The sequence below is a fragment of the Nematolebias whitei genome, chromosome 7, assembly GCF_014905685.2.
Source record: "Nematolebias whitei isolate Nwh7 chromosome 7, NemWhi1, whole genome shotgun sequence".
Taxonomy (NCBI): Eukaryota; Metazoa; Chordata; class Actinopteri; order Cyprinodontiformes; family Rivulidae; genus Nematolebias; species Nematolebias whitei.
The window spans coordinates 31,759,262-31,784,947 of record NC_056504.1 but is presented as its reverse complement, the minus strand read 5'-3'; the positions used below and the strand labels follow the sequence as shown (position 1 = coordinate 31,784,947).

The 25,686-nt window shown below is 41.2% G+C and overlaps 3 protein-coding genes across 5 annotated transcripts in view; 2 read left to right on the top strand and 1 right to left on the bottom strand.

Moving 5' to 3' along the window:
* Window positions 1–25,686, top strand: part of LOC119411820 (E3 ubiquitin-protein ligase TRIM62) — a gene marked incomplete at its 5' end in the record, with an annotated part of 294,497 nt that overhangs the window by 126,747 nt on the left and 142,064 nt on the right.
* si:ch211-222l21.1 (parathymosin) lies at window positions 7,320–9,957 on the top strand. 3 transcript variants are annotated; one of them, XM_037678758.1, is made up of 5 exons: window positions 7,320–7,558; window positions 8,165–8,245; window positions 8,651–8,714; window positions 8,879–8,955; window positions 9,068–9,957. In XM_037678758.1, the coding sequence occupies exons 1-5, from the start codon at window positions 7,508–7,510 to the stop codon at window positions 9,137–9,139; spliced, it is 345 nt and encodes a 114-aa protein (XP_037534686.1). In that variant the 5' UTR covers window positions 7,320–7,507; the 3' UTR covers window positions 9,140–9,957. The 3 variants fall into 3 exon arrangements, with proteins under 3 accessions (XP_037534686.1, XP_037534684.1, XP_037534685.1); XM_037678756.1 differs by having other exon boundaries at window positions 7,322–7,558; window positions 8,876–8,955; XM_037678757.1 differs by having other exon boundaries at window positions 7,323–7,558; window positions 8,876–8,952.
* On the bottom strand, window positions 13,288–20,702 carry slc45a1 (solute carrier family 45 member 1). Its single transcript, XM_037678761.1, has 9 exons — window positions 20,637–20,702; window positions 19,652–20,092; window positions 19,478–19,570; window positions 17,720–17,944; window positions 16,396–17,285; window positions 16,136–16,289; window positions 15,840–16,016; window positions 15,556–15,761; window positions 13,288–13,865 (listed from the first exon to the last, which is right to left on the bottom strand). The coding sequence occupies exons 2-9, from the start codon at window positions 20,070–20,072 to the stop codon at window positions 13,593–13,595; spliced, it is 2,439 nt and encodes an 812-aa protein (XP_037534689.1). The 5' UTR covers window positions 20,073–20,092; window positions 20,637–20,702; the 3' UTR covers window positions 13,288–13,592.

Sequence of the window (25,686 nt, the reverse complement as noted above, 5' to 3'; positions counted from 1 at the left end):
TTTGCAAATTGTTCAAGATTCTACGAATGAATACAAGGAGCACTGATGAGACATGTCAAACCACAACAGCCAGACAGGGTGGCACTGATAATCTTCAGTTTGCAGCTTCTATCTTATTTTACAAGATGGATTTTACATACATTTTACTACATCTTGTTTAGTTATTACACAAACTGCACTGTTTTTACTTCACATTACTTGTGTACTGCATTCAATTTGAACTGAAAATTTTAATCTTTACATATACCTCAATTGTTCTGTGACGGTCAGACATTTAGTTGGTTTGCAAAAACAAATATCCAAGAACCCTGAACTTCTCACACAGCACCATTAAATTCATTATTAGGAAATAGATTCACAGCAATCCTGCCAAGTGGGAGTCATCCACCAAAGCTCACTGACCGGATAAGGAGAGGATTAATCAAAGAAACATCACATCTCATCATATTGAGCACATCATTCCCTCAGTGAAGCATGGTGGTGGCAGCATTATGCTGTGAGAATGTTTTTTATTAGCAGAGAAACTGGTCGGTGTTGACGGATGGAGCAAAATACTGAGAAATGCATGAAGGGAACTTGTTGGAGTGTTGGGACCAGTTAAATGTTCCTGGAATGGTCCAGTCCAACCCAAAGCTCAGTCCAACTGAGAATCTCTGGTTTGATTAAAAGTTTATTGGACACAAGCTGCACCCGAACACCTGAAGGTGCAGGTTGGTCATGAAGAATGAACCAAACTCCAGTGGTTAGATGGACCAAGATCATGGAGACCAACCTGAAGAGACTTGATGCTGGAAGTGCAGCGAAAGGTGTCTCCATCCATTTATAGTATTTGGATTTAGGGGCTGTGGTTTTAAGGCAACATAGTAGAAAGCAGACAAATACTTTTGCAAGTTAATTTGCATTTCTCTTTTAAGCTCCACGTGGAAAACTTGGTAAAGAAACTGGGTTTCTTTTTCAGAAACAGATCCTGTCTAACTCTGAATATAGGAAACACCTTGTATCTGTGACTTTCCTTCCCTCCATTGATTACGGTGACATTATTTACATGAACGCTCCCATAAGCACCCTGCAGATGTTGGATGCTGTCTATCACGGTGGGCTAAGATTCATAACTGGCTGTAACTACCGTACCCACCACTGCACCCTGTATTCACTGGTTAACTGGACATCATTAACTTCACGCAGACTCTCCCACTGGTACATTTTCATCTTTAAATCACTTCTTGGTTTGTTGTCTTCATACATCTCCTCCTACATGTCTCTGCATGAGTGCAGCTACAGCGTGCGCTCTCAGGACATTATTACCTGCAGTGTCCCCTCAGTGAGGACTGAACTAGACAAAAGGACCTTCTCCTACTCTGCTCCTGTTTCCTGGAATATCTTGCAGAAAGATCTGAAGCTCTCGACCTTGACCTCTCTAAGTGGCTTCAAACATCTGCTAAGTTCGTGGGAAAAACCAACACAGACTGTTTCTGCATCACTACTTTACAATCTAGCTGTTTTGGTTTCATTTTTTAATACCATTTTCTTTCACTTGTTCTTCTCATTAGTGTTTGCTTTCTTTTATGATTGTCTACTGTTGTCATTGTTGTTACAATCAGGTCTCTCTTGTAAATTAGTCCCCGAGGCTCAAATGGACTAACCTGTATAAATAAAGTCCAAAAAAGTTAAATCTGGTCCTCTGGACATTCAAAAAACCAAAAAAACAAAACAAAGCAAAAAAAATATAGAAACGTTTCTATATTTTTTTTGCTTTGTTTTTTTGAATGTCCAGAGGACCAGATTTAACTTTTTTGGATTTTTCTACCTGGATTATTGAGCATGCATCAGGATATGTATAAATAAAGGTTGAATGAACGAATGCCAAATTTGAATGGGAAACAAAACAGCTCAAGTATCTACAAACCTTATGGAGTTTATAACTTGTAGAGGAAGTGTTTTCCTTCTTATCTAAAATGACATTGTTGTGATTGTTGTAAATGAGCAGAGTGTGCAATTACCTTTAAGAGTACCAGCTATATTTTCGCTGCAACCACAGAAGACAGCCAGACCTTGCAGGACAACTGCTGTTTCAAAATAAAAGAGCTCAGTTTGGCCCCCACCATTTCCTCCAATCATTGGGTCCCCTCCCCCTCTCCTAAGCCTGACCTTTGCTCTTTGATGGGCCCCACTTTACCCTTCCCTTGAGCACAGAAATTCCACAAGTGAGGTCAAACTTTTGTTCTCAAGAAATTGAGGTGAAATTAACCTGCTTGTCCTTCCTATCTTTTTTAACAGACTCTGATCCCAGCAGGTAAAAAGCTCCAGTTGTTCCCCAGTTGGGCCGTGAGGAACTACACCAACATATTATTTATTTTCAAACGTGAGTCAGAACAAGCACAAAGAGGCGTTTCTCTCTTTTTGTCCGGTTATACTTTTTGTGGTCTCACAGTTTTGAGTACCATAAAAATGGTTTCTCTAACGGAGAATGTAAAAATGTGGTCAACTGGCAAAAATAACTTTGTCCGTCACTTTTGTGCTGCAGCTTCACTTTTTGTAAACTTGCTTTTCCCAGGATACTCAAACATAGATTTTTTTTTTTCAAATCAGTAGCACATGGAAACATATTGAGGTAGGCAAAGAGGGAGGAAAAAGACAGGAAATGATCTCAGAAACAATCGTCCTCTCTTTGATTGCTCCCTTTTTCCATGTACAGAAAACTTGAGTAATATTCTACTACTTTTAAGCTGTCTCCTCCCATGGATTTACTGTAGTTTCTACACTCGTTGTGGCTATTAGGCAGAGTAGAGGCCCGCTTCAGCGCTCAGGAGACTTTACACAGTCTACATTTTCCCTTTTTTATACTACACTGTCTAAAAATGATCTTTAAATTATTATTTATAATCACATTCTTATTTTACACATTTTGGCATATAAAGTGACAATCCTGCACAGCTTCCTGGTCAGTAAACAACATCCATCCATTATCTTTACCTGCTTCTTCCATTTTGGGTCACGGGAGTCGCCGGTGCCCATGTCCAGCAATCACTGTGCGAGGGGCGGGGTACACCCTGGACAGGTCGCAAGTCCATCACAGGGCCACATAGAGACAAACGAGACAAACAACCATTCACTCTCTCACTCACACCTAGGGACAATTTAGAGTTACCAATCAGCCTAACATACATGTTTTTGGTCTGTGGGAGGAAACTGGAGCACCCAGAGAAAACCCACGCATGCACGGAGAGAACATGCAAACTCCACCCAGAAAGGCCCCTGGACCGGGGTTTGAACCAAGGACCTTCTTGCTGAGAGGCAGCAGTTCTACCAGTTGCGCCACCGTGCTGTAAATATGAAAATGAAGAGAAAAATAAATGTCTAAATAACCAGATGCTGCAGTAACCCTTTGATGTTTTTGTATAATTACACTCCACATAATTACATTTTGGCTGAATGAAAGGCCCGGAGACTTTCTCAAAGTCAGTGAGCGTCAGACATAGATCAAAACGTAAGCGATGTGGGATTAAGCGTTTTAAGCGGCTGAAATTCTAGGGTTAAAAATAAACGGTGTTATGCTGTGTGTTAATGTGCTGCAACAAGTTTAAAGCTTCTTAAAAACAAATAACTAATGCACAGATGCAAACGATGTCATTGTGCACTGATGCAATGACTACTGCAGGTAAACATGTAGGAAAGATGATCTTGTGTGCAACTGTAAAAGGAGCGGCAAACGTTTAGGGTGAAATTATTTTGTTGAAGTCTGAGGAGAGGAACTTGAGGTCAGAGGATCATGTCACGACATGTGAAGATTTTATATTTGACTGTTTATTTCTGCCAGTCAAGCAATGTGTAGGAACAGGCCTTACTCTCACGGTTCAGGGACGTTGCCAAAGGATCTAATTTAACACCTGGGTGAACGACTTTGGTTAGGAGAGAACTTATTAAAACAAAAATAATTGTTTATTTATTGGCTGTTAAAACTGTGTTCTCAAAGGCTGAAGATGTGTAAAATTAAAAATGTGATTTAATAAGTTATTTAGCAGTTTCCAAAGTGCCCAACAATTTAGTTGGTTATCAAATAGCTCAATACAAATCTTCCAATTATTCTGTCTTTGCAATGTATAGCAATTACTGGGGTAAGTTGCATCAAAATGTGTATTATACCAAACATGAACTTTACATCTGATAGTTTTATTTTATATATTTTGTAAGCTTTAAAGGGAAAGGTCAGATATATTGAAAATGAGTTGTGTTGATAGATTAAGACCAATCAGTATCTTACTTGTTTTAGATGGCTCTATGTCTACCTCAGTTTTGAAAATCTCTGTTTTGTTCCGATCAGCCTGATGAGCTAACGGCTAGTCTGAGTGAGTCTAAGAACAATACTGATTGTTTAAAACAACACCAACCTGGAATAAACAATGACATGATTCATGAAGATGTTTAAACTTCCACCAATTTCAGGTTACATTATTGTTCCTGTTAGAAATAACTTCCACTTATGTCAGAAGTCAACATTTGGATCTGGAAACTACTTCACTGTGTTCCAGTTGGAAATCAGCAGGATTTGCTAACTTATGTCCTCAGTGACCAGGCTAACTACTACAGTAGTCCCTCGCTACTTCACAGTTCGATTTTCGCAGACTCGCTCTATCGTGGTTTTTCAAAGTAAGATTGGACATGACACACAACTGGCTGATTGTGGGATGAGCTGCACGGTAGGCATGGACTTTTTATTTAACATTAATTATTTTAAATTATTTAACACCAGTTGCAGGAGAAGCTTCCTTCTGCAGCGGAGAAGTGGGTGTGGCCAAGAGCAGCAGGTGGCAGAGAGCTGAGATCATGATGTGCTGTGCTCTTTTAGAGCGTTTAGAGTTTAGAAACAATGTTTAGAATATTACAAGAGTGTAGAAAGGGTTTAAAACGCCTTTACATACATACACACACACACACACACACACACAAATATATATATATATATTACTTCATGGTTTTTCACTTATCGCGGGGCTTCAGGGTACGGATTCCCCACGATAAACGAGGGACTACTGTATTAGCAATACAACTCAATAACAATTGATTTCCTCCCACTCGTTCAAACACTGTACCAACACAATTACTAAAAGTGATTAGAGCGGTGCTGTAGTTGAATTTTCTGATTTTGAATTCAAAAATCGCTTTCACAAGACTCGATAGTCCATGACTGAGATGTGTTCTGGTCGCCTCAGTGTGTCTTCTGAATGGACCTATGAGGCAGGGGATCTTGAAGACGACCTACCTCTGGTGTGCCTCTGTGCCGCCGAGTGAGGCAGTAACAGAGCCGGACAGGCCGACAGGTGAAAAAGTTAGCCGCGCTGCCGATCATTTGATCAACTGCTAATAATAGTGTGTGACCGCACACTCGCTATATTAAACAGCAACAAACAAACTTTTTTTACTTGAGGCCAACAATATGTGCACTGAAACGTGCTGTTTCTGTTCGCAAGTACTGTAGACTTCTATGTTAATCAACATGCATTACATGTTTTAAGATTTATGGAATTGTGGTTGCATTATGGGTGGCACGGTGGCGCAGATGGTAGAGCTGCCACCTCTCTACGAGAAGTTTGCCGGCTCGAATCCCTGCTGGCGGTCTTTCTGGGTGGAGTTTGCATGTTCTCTCCGTGCATGCGTGGGTTTTCTCTGGGAACTTCAGTTTCCTCCCACAGACAAAAAAAACATGCATGTTGGATTGATTGGTAACTCTAAATTGTCCCTAGAGAGAGTGAGAGAGTGAATGGTTGTTTGGCTCATTTGTCTCTATGTGTCCCTGTGATGGACTGGAGACAGGGTGTCCCCCACCTTTCACACAGTGATAGCTGGATATGGGAACCACTGACCCCCGTGACCCATAAAGGAAGAAGCAGGTAAAGATAATGGATGGATGGATGGATGGATGGATGGATGGATGGATGGATGGATGGATGGATGGATGGATGGATGATTGGATGCATGGATGGATTGATAGAGGGCAGCTGTGTCTGAGTGGTTAGAGCAGTTGTCCTCCAATGGGAGAGTTGGGGGTTCAGTTCCACCAGCAGTCACATGCTGAAGTGTCCCTGGGCAAGACAGCGAACCCCTCATTGCCTCTGATGTGTCTCCCATCGGTGTATGAATGTGATAAAGAACGGAGTATTCTTTGTACAGGTTCAGATTAGCTTTGCATAGATCTAGTAGAGTGCTGTATGAATGGGTAAATGAGGACACAGATAGTATTGTAAAGCGCTTTGAGTATCTTGATTAGATAGAAAGGAGCTATATAAGAACAGTCCATTTACCATTATCTGCTTTGAAATTTTTGAAGATGAGTCATTTTAAGATGACATCACTGGACATTAACTTGGACTCTGGCTCGGACTAGCCTTTAGCTTGTCAGTCAACCACAACAACAGTTATTAATTGTTCATTAACAGGCCTTCACTTCTACAGCTCTAAACTATGGCTTTACCCTTTGTACTTCCTCCTGACATAAAAAAAGCAAAAGGTGTAACAATGGGTGTGTCAGACTATTTTATTTTGTAAAGATAATGCTACACCCAAAAGGCTTCTGCTTTTGATAGCCTCACAAATCATTTTAATTGCATTTGTAATTTGAACACACAAATAAGAATCCCTCCATTTTCTTGTTTTAGACTAAAACATTTCTTTTTCACTTATGCTGTTTTAGTAAGAGACATGCAGTAATTTAAAAATGGCCAATCATTTGAGGCATACCTTCAGTTTATTAAAGTAACACAAAGGAATTGAACAACTGTTGTTAATTTATTTTTCACAATTTAGGCTGTGAGACACTAATTGGTTGTGTAACTTAACAGTGTGTTTAGCTGACATGTTTAAATTTAAAAGAAGATGCACTTAAAAGGGTTAAATACTGAAAAGAGGAGTGTCTGTCTGCTTCACACACCGTCACTGTATTCCGTTTTTTTTTTCTTTCTGTAATTTGATACCTAATTTCTGCAGAAACGACCGCTAAGACAAAAGATGTTGCCTGTGGCCATGTGTGGTAATAGTTCAACACAGTCTATTCTGTCAAGAAAATCTTCGGTCTTCAGTACAACTGATAGATTACTTTAACTTTAATAAAGAGTTATTCGCATCTATTGTCTATATTTGTAGTTTAAACAAAACAAATGTATGTGTAGTTTAAGAAAAGAACTGAAGTATCATAATGCAGCGCTTTAAAAAGACCTGACCAATCAGTGATGACATTGTCAATAGGCGGGACTAATATTTTAGATTGACAGGAGCTCTGTCCAATAGAACAGTCCGGTGGTCGGCACTGTCCAATCACATGAGGAATCTGGTCTTCGCATCCAACGAGAGTGGATTTTCAACGAGCTCGAGAGAAAAGCGGAGAAGGGCAGACATCATTTCTCTCTTAGCGTCTTTGGACTAGCTACTCGGAGGCATAGAGAGAAAAAGTATTAAATCTTTTTTTCTCTAAACAGGACTGTAATTATCTAAATTATTTTACAAAACTATAGCCATGGCCGACACAGTTGTTGACACGACCGCCACCACAGAGGTTACAGCCAAGGTGCGTTTCATTCATTTTAATCTGGGGGGAGAGGGAGGGGGGGGGGGGGGATGCTGAAGAAACTGTCGTGTAAAAAGATTTTGGTAACTTTTTTTTTCTTAAACGGTTTAGCTGAATTGGACGAAACACCAGTGAGTAATTTGGCGGTTTTATCAATCGTTACAACGTTTACTTGGCTCGAGTTGAGTCTAATGAGGAAACGTGAATTATCTAAATGACCGTTGTCTCAAAATACCCCTTTTTTGCCGACAATAACGAAAAGCAGAGGCGATTTATTCGTCATTTTCAGCGTCGAAAGCAAGTTTTCGTTGAAGAGTGTGCGTTGTGAGCCGTGTGAAACGTCTTGTCGAGCAGACAAAGCGGTGGAGCGGTGCAGCTGGTGGAGCCGTGGCTGCTGTGGGCGGGAAGCCGCAGCGCCTTCACAGCGCGCGGCGTCACGGTGCCATGAAAACCCGCTTCTGCTTTGAAGAATCCTCCCAATAAAACGCGCACACGCTTTTTTATTTACTTTACCATGCCATTTTCATACCGAACTATAAATGTGATTCGTGAGTTAACGCTTTTGCAAAAAAAAAAAAAACGTGGACTTGTGCTTTTATTTTGTAGGAGCTGAAAGAGAAGAAAGAAGTGGAAGCGGAGGAGGAGGTGAAGAAGACGGACAGCGGGGAAGCACCTGCCAATGGCACAGTGAGTCTGAAACACAAACCGGCCTCATGGTCTTTTGTCTTGGCGCCCCTCATCGTGCAGGTGTCGCTGCACCCGTCTCTCCACCTCCCGTTCAACTCTTCCCCCCCACCTCCACACACGGCTTTGTTTGGGTTGTGAAACGGCACAGATGTTTGCTAGCAACCCTTTACACGTCTCCATTGGTTTCTCTAGTCTAGTTTCTCACAGCTTGGCAGTTAATCCTCTGGGGAGGTAATAAGAGGGCGCACACGTGCCTTTCTTGGGTCTCAAGAGGAAGATGTTTGTCTAAATGTTGTTCCCCCCCCCCCCCCCGTCACTGTTTTCATCCTCCTCCTTTGCTTAAATATATATTTAAGATCCAATTTTGGCTTGCTTATTAAAAGTATTTTTCCCCTGTACATCCAGAATGGTGCTGAACACGATGAGAAAAAGGAAGAAACTACAGAGGAGGAGCAGAAGAACGGAAGTGGTACGCTGCATATTTCTCTGGACTTTGTTTTCTTCACGTGCAACCTTGAGGCTGTATCTGTTAATTACTTGTTGACTCTGTGACCTGGTGTAAGTGCAAAAAAGTAAAAAAAAAAAAAAAAAAAGGCCGGTTGTGGCTGAATTTTCTTTCCCTCTGTGCAGCAGAAAATGTCGAGGAGGCGCCCCCTGCTGAGGAGACTGATGCACAGCCTGTGAAGCGTGCAGCTGAGGAGGAGGAGGAGGTGGGTTGTCATCAGGCTGAAGTACACGTTTTAATCACTTGGCTTTGTTGACTAATCTGCCAATGTCTGGTTACTTATGTGTCTTTTTTTTATTTATCTTTTGGTTCAACAGGAAAAAGCAGAGCCAAAAAAGCAGAAGACAGAGGAAAATGGCGATTCGAAAGAGGCAGATGTGGAGGCTTAGGTCTTTCCCCTGCTACATGTTTGCGGCACTGTCCCACCAGCCTGGTCAACATCGTGTTTTAGAGCTTGTGCTTTCTGTTTCTTTTGAAAGAGATTTCTTTTTGGTTGCTCCCATGTTATTTCATTGCACTGGAGTCTTGAAACGTGGTGGCCCTGCATACCCCTTTTTTTATGAAATGTTATTTATTGGTCCTTAATGAGCATTTTATTTTCTACTCGTAGGAGTTGGGCCACAGCATAAGATCATTATTTTTCATTTCCTGAAGTTTCACATCAGTATGTTCGAAGCACAACCTCTATTATGTCAGTGCTGACCAGATGATTCATACATCCAGGCAGCTGCTCACCTTCAAGGCTCATGTTGACCTCTCGGATACACTTAAAGGACCAAAGACAAGTTTTAAGCAGGGGGTAATGGACAGTTAAGCATAAGTTAAGGCGAGATATTTTTTTTTATGTGTGTGAAGCTGCTACTTAAATCCCTGGCTGCCCTGTTAATGTAACAGATGGTGCAAATAAATAAAGGAGCTGTATGTTGCACCTCCACAGACGGATTGTTTGACCCTTCTCTGTGGAGGTAGGATTTTTGCAATGTTAATTAACCCCTCTTAAATCTTAAAGCTTTGGTCATTTGTTCTGTATGCATTCCACGCAAGTTTGTACCATTTATATGTTGTTTTTCTCGCATTTCTCGAGTTTTATGTTAACGGTTGAGTAGCCCAATTCTGTGTAGACTGCCTTTTCCATAACCAGAATGGCATTAGGTTACTTCAGCCACTGCTTTGTATATTCTGATTAAGAAATAAATTTGTCTTTTTACTTGTTTGGTTCTGTTTGGTGTTTGATCTGTGCTGTTTCAAAAACATAATTTCATACCAGATGACGTCACTTGACCCAGTTTCCTTCACATGGAAAATGGCTGGCTTATACAGGAAGATGGTCTAATTTCTCTAATGGAACAGGATGCGCTGAATCGATGGTTTAGTCTCTGTACTGTGGCTCCTCCCAGTGGTGTAGCTTAAAATTTCAGGTCAAAGAAACCCAAGCTATCAATGAAAGAAAAACAGGAGTCAAAAGTGATAAACCGGTCATTTTCTTACAACTGAACGCTGAATAAAAGCAGCTTTTACAATGATGAGCACTACCTTATGACACGCTGTTTTATTCCACAAGCAAGCTGTAACAGCACGGCCCATACAGTTGCTGTTCCCCAAGAAACATTAGCTTGGCGTGCATCCGGTCAGTCCAGGAGGCTTTAATAGTAGGCTATTGTCATTCTGCTCAGGCACCAGTATGTTGGTGTGCTCAATGAAACCATCACATTAACAGGCTTTACATAAAGTCTTGTGTCAAGGCTGGACAGTTGCCATTGCACAGCAAATGAGAAATAAAAACAATTTGCAGATGAAGATGATTTCAGGATCAGAAAGGGATGAGTAGCTTCCAGTGGAGACCTTTAACTGAGTTGATGGACTGAGCGTGGTGGAGCAGAAGCCTACTATGTTAAGCATGCACCCTAACGATGACTAGAAGCGCTTGCTGCTGCCTCTGAATCCCCCCACAGTCGTTTTTAAACGTTGTCCATCTTCAGAGTTACCCACAGTCCACATGAGTCTTCTCTCTGTTTGCTGTTCTTCTGTTTTGCTCGACTGAGTGCTGACTCACACCCCAGTTTCAACTTCTCCTCTTCCTGACAATGACAAGAATCACTGTCATTACATTGGAATGGCGGGGAGTACGGTGACAGCTCAAAGAGCTGCCCGTGGCTTAGTGAGGGCCCGGAGAGAATCAGTGCAGGTGCATGTCTGTCGAATCTTAGCTGGCATGTGGTTTGTTAAAAAAATAATGTAAAATCTGAATGCATGTTGACAAAATGTTGTATACCAACTAGTCTGTGAAAAGTGTGGGTATATTTGCTGTAAAAATGTGACAAGTGTGAAAGCCCTTTTATAGAACATTAAAAATGTCTTTGGTGGATTTAGATGAGCCGTATTAGTATAAATTCAAGCGCTGAAAGAGCTTTTGGATTCACAGAAAGAACTTGAAGTGTGAACAGTCATTAGCAGCATGTCAGAAAAAAAACCTTGACGTTGCTTTGATACATGTCAGCTAACTCAGAGAAACATTCATACAGCCAAATGACCAAAAAATAAAAACATGTCCTTGTTGCTATGAGAGATCACTGCAGCTCAGATGTTAGGAAACTAATCAGAGGAAGAAAAAGAGATGTAAGCTGTGGTTAGCTTGCACAGAATGATCATCACAACTATCCCGACATTCAGACACTAAACCAGCTCAAACTGATAGAACTCACTCACACATGTAGCCCTAGTGTAATGGAACAGCAAGGCCATTCTGTTAGTTGTTGTTGGGATATTTTATTTTTTTCTGTAACTGAAACCATTTGGGTTTGAAATGAAATGATATATGCACAGGTACATCTAAAAAATTTAAAATACTGTGGAAAAAGTTCAAATCAGTAATGACATAATAAATATGAGTTTCACTTGCTGAAGTGATTGACAAGAAATATTGAATTTTATCACAATATTTTAAATATTTATAGATGTATCTGAATATACGACAAGAAACCAAGCTTTCAGGTTTTGACGTCTCAATCACAATTAAAAATATATTATACAACAAACTTTTTAGACAAGAAAAAGTATAAGAACACATGCAAATATTTGGTTTGGTTTTTAAAGACGTTACTAAACTTTTGCTTTTAGACTTTTACTGCAACCTCTTTATATTTCTATTTATTGCAGTTTTTCCTAATCCTCTTAACAGGTAAAATTTAGTTTAAAAGGATTTAAATTTGGGAACGGATTGAGACAATTTTACATTTCACCTGTCAGTTACACGTCAGTATTTTGCTTACATGTCAAAGTGATAGTTCAGATGTTTTGATGTAGGGTTCTGTGGAAAAAGTCTTGACTAGTGTGCGAGTGGCCACTAGCAAAGTGGATTGAACAGCTCATGCCAACACTATTTCAAAATCCTTACAAGAACATTATTGTCAACTTTGCATTACACAGTTATTTACGTAGAAATATGTTGTTGCAAGTGAAGCTAACTGTAGCACTTTAGCTGCAACCTGGGGCTCTTCTGATAGGAATACAGTAGTCCCTCGATTCTTTGACTTTTTCTAACTTAATCTTGTGCGGGTTTTCAACTTAAGAGTGTACATGACACACGATTGGTTGATTGATGGCAGGCGACCAATCAGAGCATTGCGCTGAGGGGCGGACAGGCCATCGGGAGCACCGGGACATTTCCCGGTGGCCTGGCCCGCTCAGTGATCGCCTAGGGGCCCCCTCCTTTCTCTTTCTGAGGCTGACTGTCACAGCAGAGCAGAGACACACAACAGGCAAGTGCACAACCTGTTGTGTGTCTCTGCTCTGCTGTGACAGACAGCCTCAGAAAAAGAAAGGAGGGGGTGGGGTTTGTCTTTCCCCATCGCTACTGGCCATCGGGAGCACCGGGAGCTCACCTCTGGATTGGCTCAGTAACTGTAGCATCAGTCTGTCTGCTTTCCTTCGCTGTGCACTTTTAGAGCATTTAGAGAGTTTAGAACATTGCAAGAGTGTGGGAAGGGTTTATAAAGCCTTAAATTATAAATACTGAAATAAATATAGCATCCCTACTTCGCAGATTTCCACCTATCGCGGTGTTGTCTGGAACATAACCCCCGCGATAAGTGAGGGACTACTGTATACAGTATTTCTGTTGAAATAACCATATACAACTGATATTGGTGTAAAAGTTTTTTAAATAATGTTTTCGTAAATCACTACAAAAGTTTGAGATGGCAGCGATCCTCTTTGACCTTGACCCTGCTCAGCGAGCCAATTCGTCAGTCCTGTAAAAACTAAACTTCCACTTGATGAAGTTCAAAGTGCTATCTATAACAGGTAAGATAATTGTTTGCAACCTGTCCACAGAGCTCTAATTCAAAAGATCTGAACTATCCCTTTACGTTGGTGGGTTCGCAACAAAAAAGTGCTATTGTCTGCGTTTTTCACCCGTCCAGATAGTAAAGCAAAAAAACAAACAAACCGCTGAACGACTGCCTTGATTTCAAACCCAAATGTTTTCAGTGACACCAAAATAAAATACCAAACCTTGCTATTTCAGTAGATGTTGAGAGGACTCAAAATGGCCATTTGGAATAATTGGGGGGAGGGGGGTGGAATATGTGTGGGCACACACACTGTATGAACACATGGGTCATGTTTTACACTTGGGAGAGAGGTGGCCAATGTCTGTCTGTCTGTTGGGCTCTGACAAGAGCGGTGCTGATAAGTGTAAACCAGATAAACTGTGCTGTTACAGTGTGCGGCGGGATGCGCAGTGAGTCTGTCACTATCAGACACTCAGACACCAAAAGACAGTAAGGGAGTGCGTGCTGCTCGGTGTGTTGGTGAGGTAAAACAGAATGAAGAGGGGTTTAGTTAAATGTGCGCCAATAGTGGCTGGGTCTCGCTTTCGGGGGGCTCACCCTCAGGGGGGGGCAGATGGTACACCACGCAGAGAGATGAGTACAGGCAACCCACGAATGACATCAGGCTTGCAAAATACATCACTCCCTGAGCCCCGCCCACCAGTGTGGTCAGAGGTCCCATCGCCACAGAAACCAGGATCTGGGCCAGGAAGTACTGACAGCTGAGCAGAGAGATGTCCACCCCCATCCCTCGTCTGGTTCCCTCCTCTGACGAGCCACAAAACTGGGAAAAAAGAAAAGAAAAAAGTTTGAGATATTACATCAAAGACCACAGCTGGATGAAGAGGTTCACATCCTGGAAAATGATCTTGAGCTCTTATTATATTTTAGTATAAAGTTACATTTTTATTCACCGACAGCATAAAGCTCTATAATCATAAAGCTTTTGAGATGCTAATAGGCAGACAACCAGCTGCTGGCTCTGCTTCCTAATTATCACAGGCGTCTTTCAGACCAGCTTCATGTGCAACTGAGCATGCTCCTGACTTCCTGTTCAAGACAATAATCTTTCCAGGTCTGACAAATAAACATCTGTACATGACTTTCAAATGATACAAGTCTAACATATATGCAACAGCATTAGCAGCTGGACATATACTGTATGTACACCATGGCTTTCCCTGCTTATCAGGGGCAGCATCTAAGTGTTAAGCTTGAGACACACAATGGACAGAAACAAAAGAGAATCCAAGTGAAGTTTCAATAAAAAGTTGATTTTAACTGCGATGGACTGATGTACACTGCATTTCATCTGTTGGCTGCTGGAGAAAGGCTCCAGCTCTGTGACACTGAAGATAAAGCTGGGACTAAAACTAAATAGATGGATACTTAATAATGACAACAATGGTCACTGTAAGAGGAATACAACCATGCAAGGAAGAAGGCATTCCAAGTATTTATAGCATTGATGGTTCAGTAAGTTTTAAACATTTAGATTTGTTTTTTAGCTGAAACAACACACTGTCAACCAGGATGCCTTCTGAAACATTACAAAATTTGATGGTCATATAACACATTGCTGTGAACAAAACAAAGCAAACAACAAATACCTGTGACTTTAAAAGAGCATTGGTATCACTGATAGTGTTTAATGTCATGCGAATGTCAAACGTCACATTCTGTGGTTTCTTTTTCACTGCCATAGGCATGTCTAAAAAAAAGCCTTAGCAATGATACAAAATCCTCAAGTTATTTATATTTTCTTTTTTGTTTCCAATGGGCCAGACTTTATTCTAATGTCTTAAAAGTGGTTTTGAACATTTGACATTTTTCTTTCGTCCTCTGTTTAATTTCCACACACTACTGTGTATACTGTATATATATATATATCAAAGCATTTAAAATCATTTCCACACTCTTGTAATACTTTAAAATTTAGAGTTTAGCGTCTAAACAATGTTTCTAAACTCTAAACACTCTAAAAGAGCACAGACTGTCATGATTTGAGCTCTCTGCCTCCGGCTGCACTCTCGTCCGCCCACTTCTCCCTCTGCACGAGATCAGCTGATCTCCATGCAGAGCAGAGATCAGCTGATCAGCTGCAGGATGAAGCTTCCCCACAACTGTGGGCTGCACACTGGTGCTAAATCATTTAAAATAATTTATTTAAAATCAAAAAATCCATGCCAATCGTGTGGCTCATCCGGCATTCAGCCATTGTGTGTCATGCCCAATCTTACTTTGAAAAACCGCGATAGAGCGAGTCAGCAAAAAACAAACCACGAAGTAGCGAGGGATTGCTGTATGTCTTGAATCAGAAAACAGCTGTTCAAAATTTCCTGCTTTGTGCTTCTTTTTTTTTTCTGCTTTTGTTAAGTGTTGTGCCTAATTGCGGACTTATATATGAGCACAATGTTCACTTTTTAAATCAACACTAAAAGAAAGTAAGTTTTTGTACAATAGCTGTTACTTACCTGAGGGCTCTGGTAGTATTCACACAGCAGAGAGTAAGGCAGCGTACATAACGAGGAAAAGAGCACCCCGTAGGTGACACAGAGCGAAAGCACCACGTAGAGGTTGGTGGATAGTGTTGCCAGGCCTGTGCCCAAACCAAATGCCAAATAGGCAAAAAAATAGAGAGTTCGAAGAGAGAAACGCTCCTCTAGTTTCTCCAGTATGGCTGTAGGTTGCAGAAGATGAAAATGTGAGACTAATGATCACCCAGTTCCATGTCCGTGATGTGAGTGGGACGTTTTACCTGAGTAGAAAGCAGCACTGAATGCATAGATGCACATGCCCCAGCAGCCCATGCTGACGCCGGCATTGTAGCGTTGGTAAGCTTCAGAGTCATGGGGCGCTTTGGGGTCTCCTTCAAACACCACCTCCCCCATGAAGTCAGTATAGAAGAGCAGCATGCCTTCAAATGACAGCCAGCCTAAAAAAAACAAACCCAAAACAGATGAACTCACAATGCACAAATTCTATACAAATCAGAAAAAAGGTGTTGTACGTGTTTCAGTATTTTTTTTTTTTTTTTACAGAAGCAATTCTAACCTAGAAAATGATTAGTGCATAAACTCCTCAGTGAGGGAGGCATCCTGTAGATGGCTATACAGAGCAGCTTCATGGACATTTGGGTTTCTCCCGTCTCCACGTTCTCGCTTAGATCGCTCTCATAGCGTACTCCATTCAGCAAAATGTTTGCAACCTACTCCAGAGGGAAAACAACAACAACAACAACAAAAAACAACATTTAAAAAAAGTGGTGGATACTTCCTAATTAGCCTTCGCAGCTGTTTAAATTTGCGCCCGACCTGTTGACTGAAAGTCACCGTTCTCCTGCGTCCGTTCTCTAGCCCAACAACATGTGTTGCTGTGGGCTCCTCCATCAGTGCAAGGCTCTGAGGTCGCTTCAGGATGCCAGCAGTGGAGCCCCGATGCAACCCTGCAGGCTGAGACCCAGCTGAAACCTGAGCCTTGTGAGTTTGTGCATCTTTCTCAGGCTGGACTGTTTCAGCATTCTGACCCTCCGCAGCTGGATGGGACCCAGTATCAACCTGGGTTTGTCCTGCAGGAGGGTTCTCTTCCATCTGTGAGGATTTATCAGGAGGAGGGAAGTGCCCTGGAGGCAGGGGTAAAGCGGTGGAGCTTTGGGCCAGGGCCGGAGGAGTCTGCTGACCTGTGTAGCAGTCTATAAGCACGCTGTCTATGTAGGAAGTTCCTAATGAGGAGGCAAACTCATTGATGCCTGTGAGCGAGCTGTCCCTGCTAATGAAGCTGCCGTACTTTGGAGTGAGGGGGCTCAGTGGTGAGATGGGGCTGGTGAGGCCAGCACAAAGTCGTGCATTGGCACTGCAAGAGTGGGCCAACGGGTCAGAATTACTTTGGTGAGAATTTGCAAAGTTGTAGCTGTAAAGCCCTTCCTCCTCATCATCATGTCCCAGAGCCGCTCCGGGGGGAACAGGAGGGGAAGGAGGAAGGGGGAGGCTGGGGCTTTTCAGGTTGTTTTTACCTGAGCTTTTGTTAGTTTGGCTTTTTGGTAACGGCCTCTCGGGAATACTCATCATAGTCATGGCTGCGGCGATCACCAGTGTGATACTCGTGAACAGGTATATGACACGCAGCTGACCTCCCACTGATCTTCCAAACTGTGTCTGGTCCCAGTTGATGCCACCAACAATGTAGCCAAAGCCTCCTCCTAGTCCTGTGTGGAAAAATAAGGAATTTATAGTAAGTTTTTTTGTTGTTGTTGCCATGTCTAATAACTAAAACCTTAAAACACTCTTGTGTACCAAGCAAACAATATTTCAGAGATTTTGACACCACTTTACTTTTTCACCTCTTTACTTTCCAGTTCATCTGAGAAGGTCCATTTTGGAAATAACATGCTATGTTTCTGTGTAGTTTTTGAGGTTGGCGAATTTGCTCCTTTATTCTGATCATTCATTTTCTATATTTTTCTTTTAGAAATCCTTTTAAACAAAGTGTGCACAGCTGGTAAGTATTCTCCAAAACACCAATTACAATTAAAAAATATTTTAATTCATAATTTGTTCTGTTTCTTGAACAACATCACAGTTATAGCCCTAACTACTGTATCTATGCGAGTATTTAACAAGTTAACGTATTTTCCATTACCTGCTAGTAATGCATGGATGTTCAGTCCTCGGTCCTGGTCTTCTGGGCAGCACACGTCCATCATGTAGGCATGGCTCGGGTTGTCGGCTGAATCGGCGCTGAAGTCCATCAGAACCACACCGCACACTGTCAGAATGATTCCCCACTTGTGGTTTGATGCCGTGTCGGCCATGATACCCCCAATGTCCCGTCCATTAAGCACAAGGGTTAGACCGATCAAAGCCCCTAAACAGGAAAGCACAGCATAGATGTCTGAAAAGGAAAATCATGCATGTAGAGGTATCAAGGTCAGCAGGATACATGCAATGTTGCATAATGTCTTTTGTGGCTTTGATGTTTTGTGAATGGTAGCACAGCTGTACAGCTGTTAGAGTTGTGGCCTCACAGTGAGAAAGTTGCATGTTTGCCTCCTGGCCTTTTTTGTGTGGGGTTTGCATGAGTTGTGTGTGCAATGCATGAGTTTTCTCCAGGTATTACTGTTTCCTCCCACAGCTAAAATCATGCATGTTATGTTAACTGGTAATTCTAAGTCAGGGGTCTGCAACCTGAGGCTCTGGAGCCACATGAGGCTCTTTGGTCCCTCTGCAGTGGCTCTAAGTTTTGACCAAAACTAACATAAAACTTAAGTTTATTGGTTATTGTTCAAACAACAAGAAATGGCTAGTTTTAGCAGTTTTCCGGTTATTTCTTTTGCCACCATGTGAATGATATTAACACAAGGAGTAAAACTTGTTGACTACATCATGCTAGTAGTTTGTTAGCCACTTCTTTTAGCTTACCTCCAGTCTTACAATGTGATCTGTTTCTCAAATCCACCGAATGTTTTGGGGGGAATACCTTTAAGGAACTAGTCAACTTGATAACAGTAATAATTAAAGAGAAAACAAAGTCAAAGTAAATGGAAGCATTTATTTTCATTTTTAAACTCAATTACGTATCCAACAAACTGGCCTAATTTTTAACTTTATGCTTCATTACTTCTTAATAGGATACTTTATGAATTGTTTCCACAATTAAAAAGAAAACTCATAAGCCTGCATACTTGTGTTAGAATTTTTTTTAAAATTGGTAAAAAAAATATATATATATATTTCTTCTTTACATAAATCTAGTCCTTTCTTTTGCACTAAAATGTAAAAATATCAATAATTATTAATAATAAATGTATATTTTACTTTCATAATATCACACCTTCTGGTCGGTAAAGCTCCCTCCAACAGGCTTGAAGCGGGCCATGGGCCACCAGTTGATAATCACAGTTTTAGCAGGTTTTGCGGCTCCATAGACATTTTATTTAGAGTGCAAAGGGGAAGAAATGGCTCTTTTAATCATAAAGGTTGCAGACCACTGTTCTAAATTGTCACTGGGTGTGACTGAGGGTGTTCCTGGTTGTTTGTCTTTAAGTAACCCTGTGATGGACTTGCAAACTGTCAAAAGGTGTACCCCCGCGTCTCGCTCAGGGACTGCAGAGACACCAGCTGCCCTGTGACCTGGAAAGGAAAAGCTGTTAAGACAATTCATGGATCAATGGGAATAAGTTTTGTGAAGGCTCTGACAGCTGGTTGAGTCATTATCTACACCATTTATCTAAGACGTCATACATTAGTATTTTCTGGGAATGTTTTGCCTAATGATGGTAATTTGTTGTGCTTTTTTCTTCTGCTGCTATGGTTTTCATTTTTTTTTCATGATTCTTTCTCCATAACTGAATTCAGGTGCCATGGAAAATACCTGTCATCCTTTCTAAACATGTCTTACCTACAGCCAAAGCAAAAATGAAGGGTCTCCTCCGCCCAAACCTGGATGTACAACGATCACTCCACGCTCCGATGAGAGGCTGAACGAGGAATCCTTAAATACAGATACACAGACCAGCGTTCAAATCAGGCAAAAGTTGATCATACTTCTCACACAGCCCTGAGCACCACTCACCAAGAATGGGACTGATAAACCACACCAAGCTGTAGAACTGATCAGGTAGGCCCATCTGTAAAAGCACAGGAGTCACATAAGCCGTTTCCATGGCGTAGCTAAATTCAATGCCGAACAGGACGCAGCCGTTGAAAAGCAGCTCTTGGAAAGTCCTTCTTGGGGGGAGCTCACTAAGGTCCAGCTGGTCCAGGGGGCAGGGTGTGTTAGGTGGGGGAGGTGGTGAAGGTCGTATTAACTTCCTACGCTTTGGCTGTCTTTGGAAGTTGTTGGCTCTGTGGCTGAGGTGGCGGGTGGTGGATGTTGGGAAGCTGGCAGTTTTAGGTAGTGAGCTCCGCCAGATGCCTTCCTGAGCTGTGGGTAACCTCCCTCCTGGACTGGCCAAGAGGGGGTCACTGGGGGTGCCCATGCCTGGAGATGACATCTCTGTCAAGTTGGAATACACTGCAGCGTAAAAATAAATAAATAATAATAAAAAATGGGTGTTATGCAACAGCAAGTTAAAACTCATGGTTTTATAGCTTGAATGATCAGATTAGGGGTCATTTAGGATGAACTTCACACTAAGCTGCTGACGCCTATAGATCTACACTAAGAGGACACTGCAGCCATTAGCAGACGCTGCTGATGGGCACGACGCACTGCAACCAGTACGCATGTTGTGCGCAGAGCCCATGTGCTCTCCGTGGCTGACTACAGCAGAGTGTACTGTACCGCAGCGCTCTCGTGACGCCTGTTTCCATTTTAATTTTTCATGTAGGCAGAGGAAGACACAATGGAGCCGCTGTGAAGATGTTTAAAGGCCAACGCGTCATGATCGGTTGGATTTTTTGGCACATGCACATTGAACGCACATTGCTGCCATTTTTTTGGCGACTGCTCTTCGACATTTTCCTTGACATTTAGGTCCTTAAGGTGAACATCAGGCAGTCGAGTGTTAGAGGATGAAGAAGGCGTGCAAATAAATACATAAAAAGATGGTAATTACCTTCCTGAGCCGGCTCGTCATTTATTGCGGAGCGCAGGTAAACAAAGGAGCCATTATAAAGGACGAAACCCGCCTATAGTGTGAATTACAGGAGTCATGATTATTAAAATTATTATTTTGGGGGTTTTCTTTAATGCAGTCATGCCCCCCCGCTTTCTTCTGCGTCCCTTCTCCTCCTTCCCCCTCTCTTCTCCCCATTCGCCTCTTTTCCCGGTCTCTCTCGTGACGTCACGCCCCTCCCTGCAGCATCAGCACCGCGGATGCATCCGTCCATCCACTGTACCCATTGCACTTCAAGCAAAATAGTTGCCTCAAAACGTCATATGAGACATAAGATTGATAAAAGTCACTAAGGTAAAAAAAAAAAAAAAAACCTATAGGCCCTACTGAAAATTATAAATTTGTATATGATCACAAAGACTGATCATGAAATCAGCTCGACTTTACATTAAAAACAAACTATAATGAACATGTGAGGATTTTTACAAAAGGAAACTGGTTATTTGTTTAATGACATTTTGTGCAGTGTTGACTGAAACCAATGTTTAATCAGTTCTAATGTTTTTTATTGTTTCATAGCTAAATAGTGGCATGACACGAAGACATCTTAAATCCAAAGCCAGTTTTTGACTGATGCTCATGTGCTTCTTTTGCTTTGCGCTGAAAAGCCTCACTTGCTGTGCACCAAGCTCACCTTCTGAGAAACAATAACGGGCAACATTAAAATATTTGGCCTTAGTACTGATGTGCAAATAGGAAGTTTTGCATGTAGTTTAGATGCAAACGTCTTCAGACAGAGCCAACAAATTTTCCATTATTTGAAATGGCAGCGCAATGGATTTGAGTGGCCTCTGCAGAAACACTGAAGTAGTTTTAAAGCCACCTCTCATAGCAGGCTCATTATGCTTAAATGAACTGTAATATTATAATCCAACCCGCAGGTTACACACCTTCATTTACTAAAGATAAACCCCAGATGGTATGGTGTTTTAACATCACCAGCAATGATACGTGATTATGTTTTTATCATCTCACTTAAAATATAATATGGAAACATTTTGTGCCATGAACATTTAAAAAAAATACAAATGTAACATTTATTGAAGAAGCATCACAAAAAATAAAATCATCCCCAGTCTTTCATTTCTGCCAAATAACTTAAATGAAAGCCATGGTCTTTCATCTTGTAAACTTTGGAATCTGAATCTCTCTTCGAACATGGTGTTTGTGATGGACAAGTCGTGACCCCAGAAGTCCAACAACAGAACACCGCTTGAGTTCAGGTCAGTGAGGCTGCTCCTCCTGATCATAACCATGCAGGTCTCACTGTCGTTACAGACATGGATGTTGAAGTCCCCCAGAAGAATAAAGTAGTCACATGCACTGAGTTCCTTGCTGTTATTTGCCCATATGAGTTTTTGGAATCATTCAGGCCTGTCACCTAGGACCAATCTGCCTTGGGAGACCCAGGGACAATTATAATTGCACCCAGCAGCACTCATAGGATCATTCAGGTGCACCAACTCCTACGATAAGGTGGCGATTCAAGGAGTATCAAAGGACCCTCACTTGGTATTTCAGCATTCTAACCCAAACTTTTGGAAACACTGATGTTTTGCCTTCATGACTGAGTGACGTTTAATATATCCATCCATCCATTATCTCAAACTGCTTTGTCCTTTTCGGGTCACGGTGGTCAATGATTCCCACCTCCAGCAGTCACTGTGCGAGAGACGGGGTACATGATGCAGGTTGCAAGTCCATCACATGCGCCACGACAAAAACAATCATTATCTCTCTCACTCACACCTAGGGACAATTTAGAGTTACCAATCAGCCTAACATGCATGTTTTTGGTCTGTGGGAGGAAACTGGAGCACCCGGAGAAAACCCACACATGCACAGAGAGAATGTGCAAGCTCCACCCAGAAAGGCCCCCGGACTGGGATTTGATCCTGCTACCTTCTCCTTCTCACTGAGACGCAACAGCTCTATCAACTGAGCCACTGTGTTGTCCCCATTTAAGATATTTTCTCCTAAATTCTCCATGATCTGAAATTGGAACATTCAAATGTGCTGGGAAATTTCTTAGGAGAAATAAAATAGTGTGTATTCCAACTGTGTCAATTACAATATTATTTCAAATGGGTATTTCTAATCATTTGTTTGTAACTTCTCTTGCTATATTTATTAAAAGTATTATTTACATTATTTCTGTACTGAGAATGTTTTGACACAAATACAGCTTTTTAATTGAATATCCAAACTCAGTAGACGTGCTATATAGTAGTGAAGCAGAACAGAGAGCTGAGGCTAACTTTTTAAGTATTCAGCTAGTTGACTTGAAACCCAATGCGGCGGCAGTGGCTGACTGGTTAGAGCAGTCGTCCTCCAATGAAAGAGTTGGGGGTTCGAATCCATCAGCAGTCACATGCTGAAGTGTCCCTGGGCAAGACACTGAACCCCTCATAGCCTCTGATGTGTGTCCTATCAGTGTGTGAATGTGATCTAAAGCACTTATTAGTCTCTTTAGAATGATTTGTTCAATTAGCTTTGTAGAGATCTAGTAGAGTGCTGTATGAATGGGTAAATGAGGACACAGATTGTAGTGTAAAGTGCTTTGAGTGTCTTGAAATAAGATAGAAATGCGCTATATGAGTACAGTCCATTTACCAATGAAAACCACCACCCTTGAACACACACCTTATGCAAAATGAATAATGAAAAATATAAAGTACTTTAGAATATTTGTGCACGAGTTTGTAAACTTTAAAGAGCTAATTTAAAATTTTGTTTTAAATCGTATGAAGAAAACAGCAGTTTTTAGCAGGAAATAAGATTTTTATTAAGCAAGCACAGCTGCCCAGACTAAGCCCCGCCCTTACTTTTTCTTTACGCCCTCTGATTGGTTAACTTTGCAGCTCATGCTCTTTCTGATTGGTCGCTTGCGTTCTATGGGCGTTTCAGGAACAAGTTGTTTGGTAATCGTTTTTATAGGCATGCTAGTCGGTGTCAGAAATCTTTACTGTAGTTTAGCTTACGACCACTATCACGTGGGTGTGTCGAACCGAACCGGGCTAATTTGTAAAGACTCTTCTTTAGAAGAATGGCTAAAGTGGCTAAACAGAGTATCGCTTTGTCAAATGTAAAGACTGGAAGGAAAGGGCTTCGGGTGGAATCGCGGAAGCTGTGGGCGCGGAATTCAAAACAATTTTTGACGGATTATCGGTATTTGACATTTTTTGGACTTTGGAACAGGCGGAAATTGGCATAAACTGGTATGTGAATGGTTCGGATGGAAAAACAGGTAGGAGACGAGGCAGACATGGATTTTGAGGGGTGGACACCGGTAGGTAGAGGGAGAGGACGCGGAAGAAATAAAATGGAGGAAGGGACAAATGACAGCCAGAGTAATAAAAGGGAGTTGGAAGGGAGCAGCTCTGATGAAGAAAGGGTAGTAAGAAGAAAAGTAGTGAGGGATGAATTTAAAATAATATTAAAACTAAAAAATGAGGAAGGGCAGGGTAACATAAGCCCCATTTTGATATCAAAAGAAATAAAAAGGAAGATTGGGGATGTAGAAATGGTGAAGGTGTTAAGAGATGGAAATTTATTAATATCATGTAAAACTGAAGAACAAAAAAATAAGGCTTTGCACGTCGAGAACATCTGTAAAAGAATGGTCATGGAAAAAAAGATAATAGGAGAAAACAAAACAGTTCGCGGAGTTATTTACGGGATCCCAGTGGATGAAGATTTAGATAAAATAAAAAGGAACATTGTTGGTGCACAAGTAAACAACTTGAAGAGACTATCAAGAACTGTTAATGGGGAAAGAGTAGGAAGTTTATCAATTATGATTGAGTTTGATGAGACAACATTACCAGCAAACATAAAAATAGGTTATTTAAATTTTCAAGTTAGGCCTTACATCCCACCACCACTCCGCTGCTACAGGTGCCAGAGATATGGACACATTGCAGCAGCGTGCAAAGGTAAACAGAGGTGTCCAAAGTGTGGAGAAGACCATAGGATAGAAGAATGTAAAGAAGAAAAGGAGAAGTGTTGCAACTGTGGAGGACAACATAGAGTTACATACGGGGGGTGTGAAGTGAGGAAAACGGCAAAAGAAATCCAACAGGTGAAAATAAGTAAAAACACCACATATGCAGAGGCAGTCAAAAGTGTCAAAGAACAAAAGACAAGAGCGACAGGACAAACAGAGAACCAAAACCCACAACAAAGTACCAGTAAACAGCAAACAGAGGAAAACATCACAATGCCAGTTGAAAACCTAATATTATTCATAGCATATGTCATAAACTGCACTGACCAGGCCAAACATAAAACAGAGAAAATTAAAATAATTGTGAGAGGAGCTGAAAAATTTTTGGGGTTCAAAGAGGGATCTTGGGAAAACATTAACAAAAGGTTGGAAGCTGATGGAAGACCAGGAACACCAGGTGACAATATATGAATATATTACAATGGAATGCTAGAAGTTTAATTGCTAATGGACAGGAACTTAAAGGTTATATTAACGAACTTCAAGAGAAACCAGACGTTATTTGTGTACAGGAGACGTGGTTAAAACCAACAATAGATTTTATTATTAAAGGATATGATAATATAAGAAGGGATCGACAAGAAGGAAGTGGAGGAGGGTGTATAATATTTATAAAACAAGGCAGGCAATATCAAATAATAGGGAAAGGTAAAGAATTGGAATATATAGTAATAGAAATTTGGGGAAAAGAAGGAAATTGTAAAATATTAAATTTTTATAATCCATGTAAAACATTGTCACTGGAGTTGATGGAAGAGGTGATGGAACATCTGGAAGGGAGAGTAATATGGTGTGGGGACTTTAATGCTAATAGCACAGTATGGGGTAAATGTAACGATAAAAATGGACAGATTATCGAAGAAATAATGGAAAACAAAAATTTAGTATGCATTAATGATGGAAGAGGAACGAGACTGAATGTAAGAACAGGAGCAGAGTCAGTCATAGATTTAACATTTGTATCAAACTCACTGGCTGGTGTCT